Source organism: Trichosurus vulpecula, chromosome 8 (genome assembly GCF_011100635.1).
Source record: "Trichosurus vulpecula isolate mTriVul1 chromosome 8, mTriVul1.pri, whole genome shotgun sequence".
Lineage (NCBI taxonomy): Eukaryota > Metazoa > Chordata > Mammalia > Diprotodontia > Phalangeridae > Trichosurus > Trichosurus vulpecula.
The window spans coordinates 184,512,198-184,526,903 of NC_050580.1; the positions used below are offsets into that span (position 1 = coordinate 184,512,198).

The window sequence follows — 14,706 nt, forward strand, 5'->3', positions numbered from 1 at the left end:
ACCACTTCTGTCACAGCACCTGACACTGTATCCGAGCTGAAGGGATCCCAAAACTTAGCCTTCTAACAATTTGTAATGACTAGAAGCATTAAGATCATTATCAAATGCTACTATATGCAGAAAGACAGCTTATTAGCAGCCAAGTGATGCTGTAGAGAATGGTTTTGCCAGCCTAAGACCATTTAACCAAAGGACTTGTCTCCTAGGATTCTATTGGTTTTCCCATGATAACTCAGAGGAAATGTTATCAATAAAGGATGACTAAGAAGAGATGTGGGTGTTCCTTGTGAAAAAAAGATCCTTTGACCCTTTTCTGGACTGATTTAATGAAGTTTGAACAAAGATATATCTGGGAAACAGAAGAAACAAACACATTTTTACACTTTTAAATGAAATCATGTCCTCTATTTTACCAAATTTCATCTGGTTTCCTTCCATAAATCTGAGGGAAGTACTTCACAGAACAAATCCCCTTAATAAAAGGATTTGTTCTGTAAAACTTGGACTGAGACAAAAGGCCAAACCCAAGGACCTAGATGGCCATATGTGGCCTCAAGATCACAGGTCCCCACCCCTGTGTCTAGCCTACTTCCTATACCAGTAATTCTAGGCAAGTAAAAGAAGAAAGTATATAGAAATTTCATATAAAAAATTATCCTGCAGTGTATGGTCTACAGCTTGAATTATTCAAGTAAGTGAATGAGTCATGCTTTTACCCTCATGGGGACAGAATAGATCATTCTAGTATACCAGTGGTCATCCCAATAAACAAGAAAGAGTGAAACACTTTACTTTGGTCCTTATTAATTAACAGGAAGTAGTGGAAGAGAATAATGTGGATAGGAACCAACATAAAATAATCACAACAACATCATTCCCAAGTGAATCAATTGACCAACAAGCAGTTATTAAGGACCTATTACATTCAAGACACTGCATTACTACTGGGATTGCAAACACAGTAATGAAACTTACTGCCTCCAGGAACTTAAATTCTATTGGGGGAGAGAATAGAGAGGAATGAATAAATAAACATTTTGGTGGGAGATGGAATACCAAAGGAATCTCCTATGAAAATATGTAATTTTAGAAAAAATGTTTAAATGCAGGTTTTAATTTGGGAAATATTTAGAGTAAAAATTAAAATTCAGAGACTCACAGGAAGGCTAGAAAGTATTTTTCCAAAATCTTATTGAAGGCCAGAGTAAATATATGTAAAAGAGAAAAAAGTACTAGTCACAAGGAGTACTAAATGGCAAACAAGTTAACACAGAGTACAGTGTTTCGTATTTCTTAAAAAGCTGATAAATACTCATGGAAGAAAAGAACCATCTTCAAAAAAAATTGAGGAGAGCCTAACCTAGCAGAACTGGGAAAGATTCTTTGTTAAGTACAAAAATAAATGTTAGGTATTTCAAACCTAAATCAAACAACCTCACAAAGGACTTTAAAGAAAACAATAATAAACTCCTTTAAAATATTATAGTATGAAGAGTATTCATACTTAAATTATCCAAAAAATATTGACAAATGTAAATGCATATCCCTTTTAGCTATTTTTTATATACACAGTTGCCAAACATACAACCTCAACCATTCTCCTAGCTCCAGACCCATGTTTCCAACTGTATGTAATTCCATTTTAATGTTCTTCCACAAATTCAAATACTGTATCCCCAACCATCTTCTTTTCTTCAAATGAGTTCTTTTAAGTTTTTGTTTACAATCATTAGAGATTTGGGTGTCCTCATCAAGTCATTTAAGAAATGTTACTGTAACTCACAAGCTGGCTGCACACTCTCCTTATTGCCAACTTCATCTCTTGGTTTCTGAGTGTGTAGATGACTGGATTTAGAAAAGGAGTCAGAACTACATCAAAGATGGCCAGATATTTGTCTAGGTGTGATGGGTTGAATGGCCATGTATAGAAAGATAAGCATGGAACAAAAAACAAAATCACCACAATGATGTGAGATGAAAGAGTAGAGAGAGCCTTAGGAGAAGCACTTGATGAATTCTTTTGAACAGTGACTAGGATGAAAATGTAAGATATAATCAAGATGAGGAAGACACCTATAGACATGAAGCCACTATTGACGGTGATCATGAAATCTAGTCGATATGTGTCAGTACAGGCAAGTTTAATGAACCGAGGGAAATCACAATAAAAACTGTCCAGTTCATTGTGTCCACAGAAGGTCAGGTTAATTACAAAAGCTATTTGGACCACTGAATGGATGAGGCCAATAATCCAGGCAGCAGCCAGAAGCAAAGTGCACATTCTTGGACACATAATAATCAGATAATGGAGAGGCTTACATATGGCTATATATCTGTCAAAGGCCATGGCCATAAGCAGAACCATCTCCACACCACCAATCAAGTGAATAAAGAACATCTGGGTCATGCAGCCAGAGAATGAAATAACTTTGTGCTTTCTGAAAAGGTCACATATCATCTTAGGGGAGGTGGCAGAGGAAATCCCCAAGTCAATGAAGGAGAGGTTGGCCAGCAGGAAGTACATGGGAGAGTGTAAATGAGGGTCAGAAGTCACTGTGAACATAATGAGGAAATTTCCCAGCATGCTTGCCAAATAAAACACTGAGGAAAACACAAAGAGTAAAAGCTGAATATCCCAAGAATTGGTGAGTCCCAAGAGCACAAGCTCAGACACTGCAGTGTGATTCACTCTGTCCACTGACTCAGTCAGCACGGCCATCTCTGAAATTACCTTAAGAAAAGGATGAAGAAAGTATCCAGATTACTAGATATGTAATTAATATCTCAGAATCCAAGTCAATTCAACAGATAGTTGTCAAGGGTCTACCATAATTAACCAATTTCTATCATTGAAATGTAACTGGAAAGTCACCAACATAGAGCACTGCTCCAAGTAAACACCACCTCCCATGGCACTTCCCTAGCTCCTTCCTAGAAAGGCTTTCCTGAAAGCAAAGGCAGAACAACTGCATAGGAAATGGGAAAGGTGTGAGAGGGAGGAGGCGATGGCAGGCAGGGCAAGACAACAGCAGAATCTGAAAAGAAAAAGAAAGAATTAGTGAATTCATTTATTTCACCCTGCAATTAGTGATTTTTGTTGATGAATATTTCCATAGCAAATTTAATGCTCTTTTGTTTCTTTTTGTACCATGCACTCCTCCTATCTTATCAAGAATATTTGGGGGCTCTGATTCACACTGTCTCCCTTTGCCAGCAGAGTGCCCATTGGCCTTGAGTCACTCAGTCAGCCAAAAAGCATTTATTAAGCACCTATTATATGTGTGCCAGGCTCTGTGCTAGGCACTGGGGATACAAAGAAAAGAAAGACTTGCATCAGTGTCAAATTCTGCTGTTTGCATCATTTAAGCCATGTATATGTATTCCATACAATGTTGTTGTTTTGATTTTTATTTCTCTTAAATAATATTCTAGTCAAAGGATCCTGTACGTCTATTTCCAAAATATCTCTTAAATTCATTCCCTCCTCTTCTTCTCCATCATCATTATTCCCCTATTACAGACTCTAATTTTCTCCTATATAAACTATTGCAGTAACCTCTGCACCTGTCTTTCCTCCTCCACTTTCTCCCCTCTCTAATCCCTTATTCATATCTGTTCCAGTTTAAGCTTCTTGACCTAAGGATCAAATCATGTCAATCAACTGCCAGAAAGAACTCAATAGTTCTGCACTAAACCCAGTCAAGTTTGGACCCTAAGTCTGCAATTCAAGGTTATCCACAATCCGTCACTACCCTACACTTCTTATTTTATACTAGTCCCGTCTTGATGGCATACCCATCTACAATACTGAGAGTCTCACCCTCCCTAAATATATTCCGTGCTTTGCAATATTCATAACATGGCTCACTTTGTTTTCTACTTCTTGATCTACCCCCAATATCTCCCTAATGAAATGAAAGTTCCTGCATGAAGTTTTCCCAACCCCAGTCATAAGAAAAAAATTATGGCACTCTAAGCATAAGCTAGTACTTTACTTGCATTTCCATTCATCAATTCAATTTAATACATATTTATTAATCCATAAGAATTTATTAGGTATTACTACATGGTAGCTAGACTGTGAACTAGAGACAAAGACAAAAATGAAATAATATCTATATTGAAGAAGTTTACAGTCTACTAGGGCACTAGGACATGTGCAGTTAAGCTAATAGAAGATAATTTGCAGAGGGAGAAATCACTGACAATTGGAGTACGGGGAGGATTATGAAGGATATAGCAAGTGAGCTTATATTTGAAGAAAACAAAATCTCAAGAGGCAGAGATACAGAGGGTGTGTAAAGGGTGGAGATGGAAAGACAAAAACCTAGGGTACCTAGTTTAGGTACTTAGTTTTCAGTTTTCAATTTACCTGGAAAGGAGACTTAGTGAATGGAAGTAGTGAGGAATAAGTCTAAAAAAAGGAAAATTAGATGTAGAATGCTGACTGAGAAATTTGAATTTGATCCTAGAAGCAAGATGAAGCCCCTGAAGATTTTTAAACAAGGAAGTAACAGTCAGACCTTTGCCTTTAAGAGATGACGAAAAGTGAACTAATAATATAAGTAGAGGAAGAGAAGTGAAGCACAGGATTTTGGGGCTAGAAGGGACTAGTCTAACTCCCTGATGGATCACCAGTAGCCTTCTGGATTTTTCTCATTTTATGTTTCAGGGACATCTAAAATTTAGCAGGCTCTGTACAGAACTCATCTTTCCCCAAAATACCTAGTCTTCTTCCAAGCTTCTCATTTTCTTCCTCAAAAGGAGCCCCATTCTTCCAGTCTTTGAAGTTCATAACCTTGACATTATCCTCAACTCATTACTCACCCTCACCTCACATTTCTAATTAATTTCTAAATCTTGCCATTCTACATCTACAACATATCTCTCATCTTGCCCTTTCTCTCTGTTCACACAGCCAACATCCTAGGTCAGGTTCTCATTACCTGAAGCCTGGATGAGTATGATGGCCTCCTTACTTCAAATCTCTCCCCAGTCCATTCTAATCCAGTCCATCACCCACACACCTGCCAAAGTGACTTTTTCTTAAGTTGAAGTCTCAATCTGTCACTCCCCTACTCACAAATCTTCCTTTTGGGATAAAATATAAATTCCTCAATTTGACTTTCAAAACCTTCACAACCTGGTCCCAACATAATTTTAAGTATCATTATATATTACAACCCTTCCCTCACTCTATGATCTAGCCAAACTGATCTTCTTTCTATTCTTCACAAAAAGCATTCTTACACCTCTCTCTTCCCCTTGGCACTGACCATCTTCTATTCCTAGAAAACACTCACTTCTTCCTTCAAGATGCAACTCAAGCTTCACTTTCAACTCTGTATTTCCTGATCTTTACAAATGCTAGTGACCTCCTTCCCTCCCTAGTTACCTTAAATTAATATTGTGCTTATTAGATATGTATATATGTGTGTGTCTGTGTGTGTAATGTCTCACCAGATAAAATGGAAACTCCTTGATAGTAGAGAGTATTTGTATCCCCAGAGCCTAGAATATTTTGTTGTTGTTGAATCATTTTTCGGTCATGTGCAATTCTTCATGACCCCATTCAGGGTTTTCTTGGAGTGGTTTGTCATTTCCTTCTCCAGTTCGTTTTACAGATGGAGGAAAACAGGGTTAAACAACCTTATCCAGGGTCACTCAGCTAGTAAGTGTCTGAGGCCTAAATTGAACTCATGAAGATGAATCTTTCTGACTCCAAGCCCAGTGCTTTATCCACTGTACCACCTAACTGCCCAGCTTAGAATATGGCAGGTGCATAATAAGTGATTGCTGATTGATTTATTGACTGATTATTATGGTCTGAATGGAACAAAAGATAGAGATAAATAACAATGATGTTGATGATAGGATTTACATAATTTTTAGAGATTTGCAAAGCAGTTCACATATGTTAGCTCTTTTGATCCTTACAACAGTCTTAATGAGGTAGTTAGGTGCTATTATCCCCATTTTACCTATGAGGAAACTCAAGCAAAAGGAAGTTAAGTGACTTGCCCAGGCTACCTAGCTAGTAAGTGTCTGAGGCACAATTCAAATTTAGGTGTTCCTGACTCCAAGTTAGGCAGGCTATCTGCTGCTCCACATATCTGCCTCAGGAAGAACACTCCATAATGGGATGGGGGAAAAATAACTAAGTTCCAATTATGGGTCAGTGACTGTGTGATCTTAAGCACATTTCTGGGATTCCATTTATTAATCTATAAAATAAGAGGATTATACTAAATGATAAAACAATAATAGCTAATATTTACATAGCACTTTCTATGTTTCAGGCACTGTGCTAAGCATTTCACAATTATTACATCAGTTGATTCCAGCAACAACCCTGCAAGGTAGTTGCTATTATTATCCTCATTTGACAAGTGAGGAAATTGAGTCTGAATGCCTTGCCCAAAATCACATTGCTAGTAAGCACCTGAAGCCAAATTTCAACTAGGTCTTCCTGACTCCAAGTCAAGTGTCTATCCACTGCACCACCTAACTACCTAATATCTAAGGCCTCTTGCTATTCTATCCCTGTGGTAGAGTGATCTCATTGATGTAGGGACTTTTGGTTTAGAAGTTCCCTCAGTATCTGTCAGAGATAGGTCTGGAATCCAGGTCTTCATGACTCTGAGGCCAGAGTTCTATCCATCCTGTCATGCTTCCTCCTGACTTAAGCATAGCAGGAACTTAATGAATGTTTGTTGGATTGAATGGAAATTTAGAATAACAAGGATTTGTAAGAAATTTGGTAATGGAAAGACAGAGAAAGACTAGTAAGTCACACCTTTGTTACTTTCCTCTCAATATCAATGAAGCACTGTTTTTATCTTATAGGGAAGACTTTACAGACAAAGGAAAAGAAATCAGGATGCTCTTAGCAAATGATCCCAATCTTTTCAGTAAAATAGGAGACAATATCACCCCCCTAAAAATGAAGGAATATTCAATCTAGTCTCTTATAATATTAACTAAGTGGACAGGCACCAAAGAACATAGATAATGGAGTGCTCCCAGGATGGGGAGTTATCAGCTGGTTGGGGAGTGGGAGGAGTTCTAAGGACCAGTGAACTAACCACAGAAATATTAAGTCATGAGATCCAGACTCCACAGGGAAACAAATTAAATTGTACAGAGAAAATATACTGAGAGAATGGGGGAGAACAGAGATTTCTATTAAAAAAATCAAGATTCAATAAATTAGGAGAAAGGAGATGATCTTAATTCTTCCTTGACTCTTGATATAGATTCTTACCCTTGGGTCCCTGACGACTCTCTGATCTCATCAGGAGAAAAAATTAAGTTCACTTTCCTGATGGATACCTATCTCTATAATATGGAATCCTATTCTATGTGGAATAGCAAAAAGAGCATTACTTCAGCTGTCAGAGGACTAAGAATCAAATTCTACATCTTGTCCTCTCTGTGTGATCATGGACAAGGCACTTAAATTCTCTGAGACTTCATTTTCTCATTAGTAAAATGACAGGGTTGGACTAGCTGTCCTATTAGGTCTACTCTAGCTCTATATAATCATGTAAACCCCATCCTCATCCCCATTATATCCAGCAGCACCCTATTATTCTGTGCAATGGGTAATACTGCCCTAATATCATTTCTTCATCACTGGAACATTGGCATTTGGACTGTCTATTCTTCCTACTGGAGATTGTATTTCAGTCTCTTTCACATACCTCTTCTGTCATGTTGGTCCTCCTCCCATATTTTCAGTTTTCATCTCTTCGCTTATTCTTTTCCTCTGACTGACTTTGCATAATTATCAGGAAGTTGAACAGGATGCCAAACCTCAGTCTGTTCCTGCTTACAGTGTCTGGAAGCACTAAGAAATGCATAAAATGCTGCCATAGTTAGAAAGGCACCTCAATAACAACACTAAAGGTTAGCAGCCAGGTGATGCTACAGAGAATGGGGTTGCCAGCCTGATATCATTTGGCCAAAAGAGTTGTCTCCTAGGATTCTATTGGTTTTCCCATGATAACTATAGGAATACACTGTTAATAAAGAGTGCTTAGGGAAGAGGTGTGCATGCCTCCTCTGAAAAGAACCCTTTGATCCTTATATGCATACACACATGTATATGTTTGTATGCATAACACACAGATGTGCATACAAAACATGTATATATAACCAGATTATAATATATTACAGATAATCATATTATAGATAATATTAGGTGTACATTGGTTTATTATATAGATATATTTATAGATATATACACTTTGATGTAGTTCTGTCAGGGAAGAATTTACTACTTGTACAAGTAAACTCATCTACTCCTGTTTGGTGGTACTTACAAGCCCTATGATTGTAGTTGATAAAAGAATTATATTTTTAAAAAAGAGATACAAAAAGGAGCATTAATAAACTATATCTAGGTGACTGCATACCTTCTTAATATCAGTCTAAATCATTGCAGTCTCTGAATATGATTTCACACAGATTATTGAATGAGAATTAGAAATTGTTTCAAAAATCTTGACTTCTAAGCCATGTGTTTTTATTTTTCCAATACCTTTCATTTTTAATCAAAATATTAAAATATAAAAATATGAAGGCAATCAATAAACATTTATTAAGTACCTACTATGTGTCAACCATTAAGCTAAATCATAAAATGATTGTCCCATTTATGGTGCCCCTGGGAGATGGGCTGGGATATTTTATCCCCAGAGTAGGTCATAGGTGACTAAAAAATGTTTATTGAATTATATTGGATTGGATTGAATTAAAGTGATTGAGGTTGCACTGGATGAGTACTATCTCAAAAAAATAAAATATTTTTATTTTTAGTGTTGATACTTCCTTTAATAATACCAATCATAAATACCCCTTAAACTTTATGCGTAAATTGACTATCTGAGCTTATTGATTTTTTTTAAAATTATGCGCACTGTCATTCTAGTTATGAGCCTGGATGTATTTGATTAAACTGACCTTGAGACAACAAACATGCTATTTCTCACCAAATTTTTGTCATGCATTCCCAACATTCAAGAAGCCTGGATGTCATAATAATGAATAGGAATAAAATTTTAGTCTAACAAAACATCTTATAACTTCACAAAGTCAAACTGACCTTCTGCACACCACTTCCTATTGTGAATGGTTCCAACTGAGAGAGACTTTGTTCTCATTAGAACATTCATATCAAAGAAATAATGTATTTGGCTACCTTACCATAAGATGTGGAGGGTCTTTGATAGTCTATTTTCCTCAGAGATGCAGGCAATGTCCTCTACTCCTTGCTTAATCCCTACAATGGTTAGTGATTTGAGGCATCTGGGATCACATTGGATAGAGTACTGGGCCTGGAGTCAGGAAGATCTGGGTTCAAATCTAATTTCAGACTCTTACTAGCCATGCAACCCTGGGCCAGTCATTGAACCTCTGTCTGTTTCCTCAACTGTAAAATTGGAGGTGTGGGAGGAATAGTATGTACCTTGTAGAGTTGTTCTGAGGATCAAATGAGATAAAAAGCACTTAGCCAAGTACCAAAAACATAGAAGGTATTATATATGTGCATTTCTCCTTCCCTCTCTTCTCTGATTAGCAGAGATGCCCTATAAAAGGATAAGAAAGTCCTAGGGTGGGGACTTTGGAATTCCTAGGGAATAGTAGTGACCAGAGTTGTACAGCAAGACTCATCCCAGGACAAGGTCTCTAGCACTTTGTTCTGTGATGCCATAGAGGACCTTTAAGGTTTGGCATTCTAAAATTCAAAGATCAGGGTGTGGAAGAGCTAACCTTGGGAGGTGAAGATCAATACCAAAGGATCTAGGATGAGACAAAATATAGGAAACCACCTAATCCATAAGGATAGCACAAAGCTAGGGTCCTGAGACAAAGCTTCAATTCATTAAATATAATTGAAAAAAATGAATAAATCAAACAAAATCCCAGAGTGTTAAAAAAATTATCATAGATCCAGAGACTATACCTCAGCAAAAAAATATGAGCAAATAACTCTAACGACTGAAAGCAGTGACTCAAAGGAAAAAGTGGGTTTTCCACTGAGATTAAATTAATATTTATATGAAATTAATCAAGAGATTAGAAATGAAATGAAAGCCCTGAAGAAAATATTTTGGAAGGAGAATAAATAACTTAAAATAAAAAGTAGTGAACCTTGCTCTAATTCATGAACTATAATTGAAAAAAGAATAAATCAAAGAAAATCCCAGTGTTAAAAAATTATCTTAGATCCAGAGACTCCACTACAGCAAAAAAAAAAAATGAACAAGTAACTCTGTAACAACTGAAAGAGGTGACTCAAAGGAAAAAATGGATTTTCCACTAAGATTAAATTAATGTCTATATAAAATTAAGCAAGAGATAAGAAATGAAATAAAATCAGAGAAGGGAAGATTTGGAAAGAGAAAAAATAACTTAAAACAAAAAGTAGCAAACCTTGCCCAAATAACACACCACACCAAAATTAGAATAGACCCATCATATCAATGGCTCCATGAGAAAGCAATTAGAATAAGCTTAAAAGGTTGAAGAAAGTAAGAAAACATATGATATCTGATTTCAAAGCCAACTGACCTAGAAAACAGATCAATGAGAGATAATTTGAGGAATGTTAGGACTCTAAAAACTATCGTTGAAAAATAGTCTGGACCCTACATTTTAAGAAATTGTAATTGAAAATTGTCCAGATCTTTTAGAACCAATAGCAAAATGAAGATAGAAAGACTACATTGACAGCCTTCTGAAAGAAACCCCAGAAGGAAAAATTAAAGGAATGATATAACCAAAATCCAGAGCTTACACAAAGACAAGCAGTTTCACCAACAAGGTACCACAGTCAGGATCTCAAAAGAAGAGAAGATCTTGGAATACATTCTTCCAAAAGACAAATTACACAGGTTTACAAACAAGAGTAACTTATGCTAAATAGCAAAGAGAAAAATTGGACTTTCAGTGAATCAGAGGGCATTCAAGCATTTCTGATGAAAAGATCACAACTAAGAAGGAACTTTGAAATACAAACACAGGAGTCAAGACAAACCTAGAAAGGTAAACTCATTTGAGCATTTAAAAGGTATTGTGTCATGGTGTAGTAATCACATTCTAATGGGGGAGAAGAAATGAGTTTCTCTTCAGAACATTAATGTCCTTAAAGAATACTGAGGGAGTTAAATTCAGAAAATGGAAGGACTGGGAATGTATTAGTTCTTTTCTGATGTTTGAAGGAAAAGAGAAGGCAAAGCAAAAAAGGAATATACTCATGATGAAAGGAGGGGAAAAGGAATGGAACCTAGTATTTTTCATAATTGAGGTGCATGGGCATAGTATTCAAACATGGAGGAAAGAAGGAGGAAACAAATATCTGTTGAACCTTACTGATATATGAACTGAACTAAAGGTGGTTGAACGTATACAATTTGGTATAGAGATACATCAAATAAGAGAGAAGCAATAAAGTATGAGGAAGATGTGGTGAGAAGAAAAATAACCCCAAGGAGGTAATAGTTACATGCAAAACAGACTTTATGGTCTTGTAGGGGAAATTAAGAAGTGAGGATAAAAAGAAAAGAATTAGAACCTAACAATGTACTCATCTTTTGGGGAATGGCTAAAAAAATTTTTACATCAATGAAATGAAATGAAATGTTATTGTGCCATAAGAAATTACAAAGGAAATTATTTCAAAGAATCCTGGATATTTAGAATTGATGCAGAGTGAAATGAGCAGAACCAAGAGAAAAATTTGTGCAAGAACAACATTGTAAAGAAAAATAACTTTGGAACTCTGATCAATGCAATGACAAATCATGTCTCCAGAGGATATATAATGAAGTATGCTACCCACATCCTCACAGAAAGCTGATAGACTCAAAAAAGTACAGAAAAGGACAATTTTTTTTCTTTTTCTCAATTTTTAATTGGAAACAAGACTGGAGAGGGGGAGGAGAAAGATTATCAGGAAAAGACGTGGTTAACACTAGTAATTTTTTAAAAAGAGAAATGTTGAAACATTTTTAATGCATAGAATAAAGTTCAGGTTACAGACAAGCAGAACAGTTTTAAAAGTAGTAAGTGTAAGTGTGTGTGTGTACACATATATTTATTAAAAACCAAGTGTGAAATGGAAATTCACTGTTTCACATATATTTTGTGTATTCTATATATAGAAACACTATTTTTGGAATTTAATTATAGATAAAAATAATATTTTAAGTATAGTTAAAATATATTTTAAATTTGTATTTTATTTCAATTTATGTTTAAGTATTACATTAAAATTTATTTTAAAATTGTGTTTAAATAAAATATAAATGTAAAGATCTCTTAAAGAGATGTAACTCTCATTTACAGCAACTAAAGGAAATGGTGATATTAAGCATTCTTGCCCTTCAGACAATCACAAAATCACAGAATCTCAAAGTTACAAAGGTCCTTACAGGCTGTCTATTCCAACCTGTCCGTCACTCGAAGTCCTACAATTTTCTCACAAGTAATCTTCGTATGACTTCCTGAAATCTCCCAATGTAAGTGAAATGATCATCTTCCGGGGTAATTCATTTCACTCTTGTATAGCTAAAATTGTTCATATTTCTTCCCTTGTATCATAGTATTCCTCACATATCATAATCTCCAGGCTCCTCTCAGTGCTCTATAGATTGTCAATATCATTTTAAAACAGACATGGACTGAAAGGAAAGAACAAATATTGTAAATGTGGTTTGTTCTGCGGAGAGTACACTAGAACTATCATCTCCCTCACTTTGGTCACTGTCCATACAGTAAGGAAGCCTAGGAGAGCATTTCTTTGTTCGGCTGCCATCCTATAGGCTGACTAATTTTCACCTTATTGTCCACTAAAGCCCAATATCTGCTTCACACAGAATACTTTCTATGAAGGTCTCCTCCATCCTAGATTTTTTAAGATTATTGTTTAATTGATGTCTGGTTTCTTCACAAAAAGAGAAAGTCCTCTTTCAAAAAATTTGAAGAGAGTCTAATCAAGCAGAATCAAGAAGATCCCACAGTATGGCTCATTAAGTGCACATTAAATACATGTATTAAGCAAACAAAACAATTTCTTAAGTATTTTTGCAGGGATTTTAAAGACAAGTTATTTTAAAAGATTATATACATACACAATTTAATGGTAGTAATACTTTATTCAAAAAGGGATTGCCAAGTTTCCTCACATGAAATAAAATGGGCAAGGAGTTGTGTTTTTTAATTGCACAGATATTTTTTTCTACAATTAAGGCACCTAGAATCAACAAGAAAGGATTCTACACTGGAGTTGGTGATCAGTTAACAAAACCTGTAGCTATTTCCACATTTTTAAATTGTAAACAAATACCCTTTGTAGAAATTCTCTTCATACTAGATTTTTCTGGGATGGAAATCTTCTCAATCTGGTCTTGCCTTATGTCTCAGTTTCTTTCACTAGCTTTCATTAGCTTCCTTCCTTCTCATAATTATAGTAAATTCATTCAAATTCCTGCCTTTGAACTTCCTTTCTGGTCCATCTATACACTCCAATGATGATCTCATGCATATTTATTGTTAGAGTTATGTTTTTGTGTAGACAACATTCAAAGTTCCCCCCAATCTCCAGACTCCTATTTCCAAGTCCATACTTGAAATTCCCATTTGGATCCCACTAGGAATTCAAATCAACATGCCCAAAACCAAACTCGTCCTTTCCCATTACAACTCTTGTTTCCAGACTTTCTGTTTATGGAAATTGGAAGTTATTGTCTTCTTATCAAGTCATTGAAGAGATTTTCCTGAAACTCATGACCTGGCTACATACTCTTTTCATTGCCAATTTCATCTCTTTGTTCCTTAGTGTGTACATAACTGGATTCAGAAAGGGAGTCAGAGTTGTATCAAACATAGCAAGAAATTTGTCCAGATGTGATGCATTAAATGGCCATGCATAGAAAAAGATAATTGGACCAAAAAACAAAATCACCACAATGATGTGAGATGAAAGATTGGAGAGAGCCTTAGAAGAACCACTTGAGAATGTTTTTGAACAGTGAACAGGATGAAAATGTAGGATATGATCAAAATGAGAAAGACACCTAAGGACATAAAGCCGGTGGTGGCGGTGAGCATGAACTGAAGTCTGTATGTGTCTGTGCAGGCAAGTTTGATGAACTGAGGGAGATCACAATAAAAACTGTCCAATTCATTGGGACCAGAGAAGGACAGGTTAATTACAAAAGTCATTTGGACCACTGAGTGGATGAGGCCAATGATCCAAGCAGCAACCAGAAGAAAAATGCACATTCTTGGACACATAATGATCAAATAATGGAGTGACTTACATATGGCTACATATCTGTCAAAGGCCATGTCTATAAGCAGCACCATCTCAACACCACCAATCAAGTGAATAAAGAACATCTGAGTGATACAGCCAGAGAAGAAAATGACTTTGTGTTTTCAGAAAAGGTCACATAACATCTTAGGAGACATGACAGAAGAAATCCCCAAGTCTATGAAAGAAAGGTTGGCCAGCAGGAAGTACATGGGAGAGTGTAAGTGAGGGTCAGAAGTCACTGTGAACACAGTGAGGGAATTTCCCAGCATGCTTGCCAGGTAGAAAACAGAGGAAAACACAAAGAGTAGAAGCTGAATGTCCCAAGAATTGGTGAGTCCCAAGAACACAAACTCAGACACAGACGTATGACTGACTCTGTTCAT

The 14,706-nt window shown here is 36.1% G+C and overlaps 1 protein-coding gene and 1 pseudogene across 1 annotated transcript; both read right to left on the reverse strand.

Annotated features, from left to right (window-relative positions):
• Positions 1 to 1,759: 1,759 nt before the first annotated feature.
• LOC118829793 (olfactory receptor 4F3/4F16/4F29-like) lies at positions 1,760 to 2,719 on the reverse strand. Its single transcript, XM_036736671.1, has one exon. It carries the CDS (start codon positions 2,717 to 2,719, stop codon positions 1,760 to 1,762), a length of 960 nt encoding a protein of 319 aa, XP_036592566.1.
• An 11,040-nt stretch (positions 2,720 to 13,759) lies between these two features.
• LOC118829794 lies at positions 13,760 to 14,706 on the reverse strand (annotated as a pseudogene).

Bases quoted from the DNA above. Each gene is read 5' to 3' on its own strand.
- LOC118829793 (XM_036736671.1), bottom strand. From the start codon at position 2,719: ATGGCCGTGCTGACTGAGTCAGTGGACAGAGTGAATCACACTGCAGTG.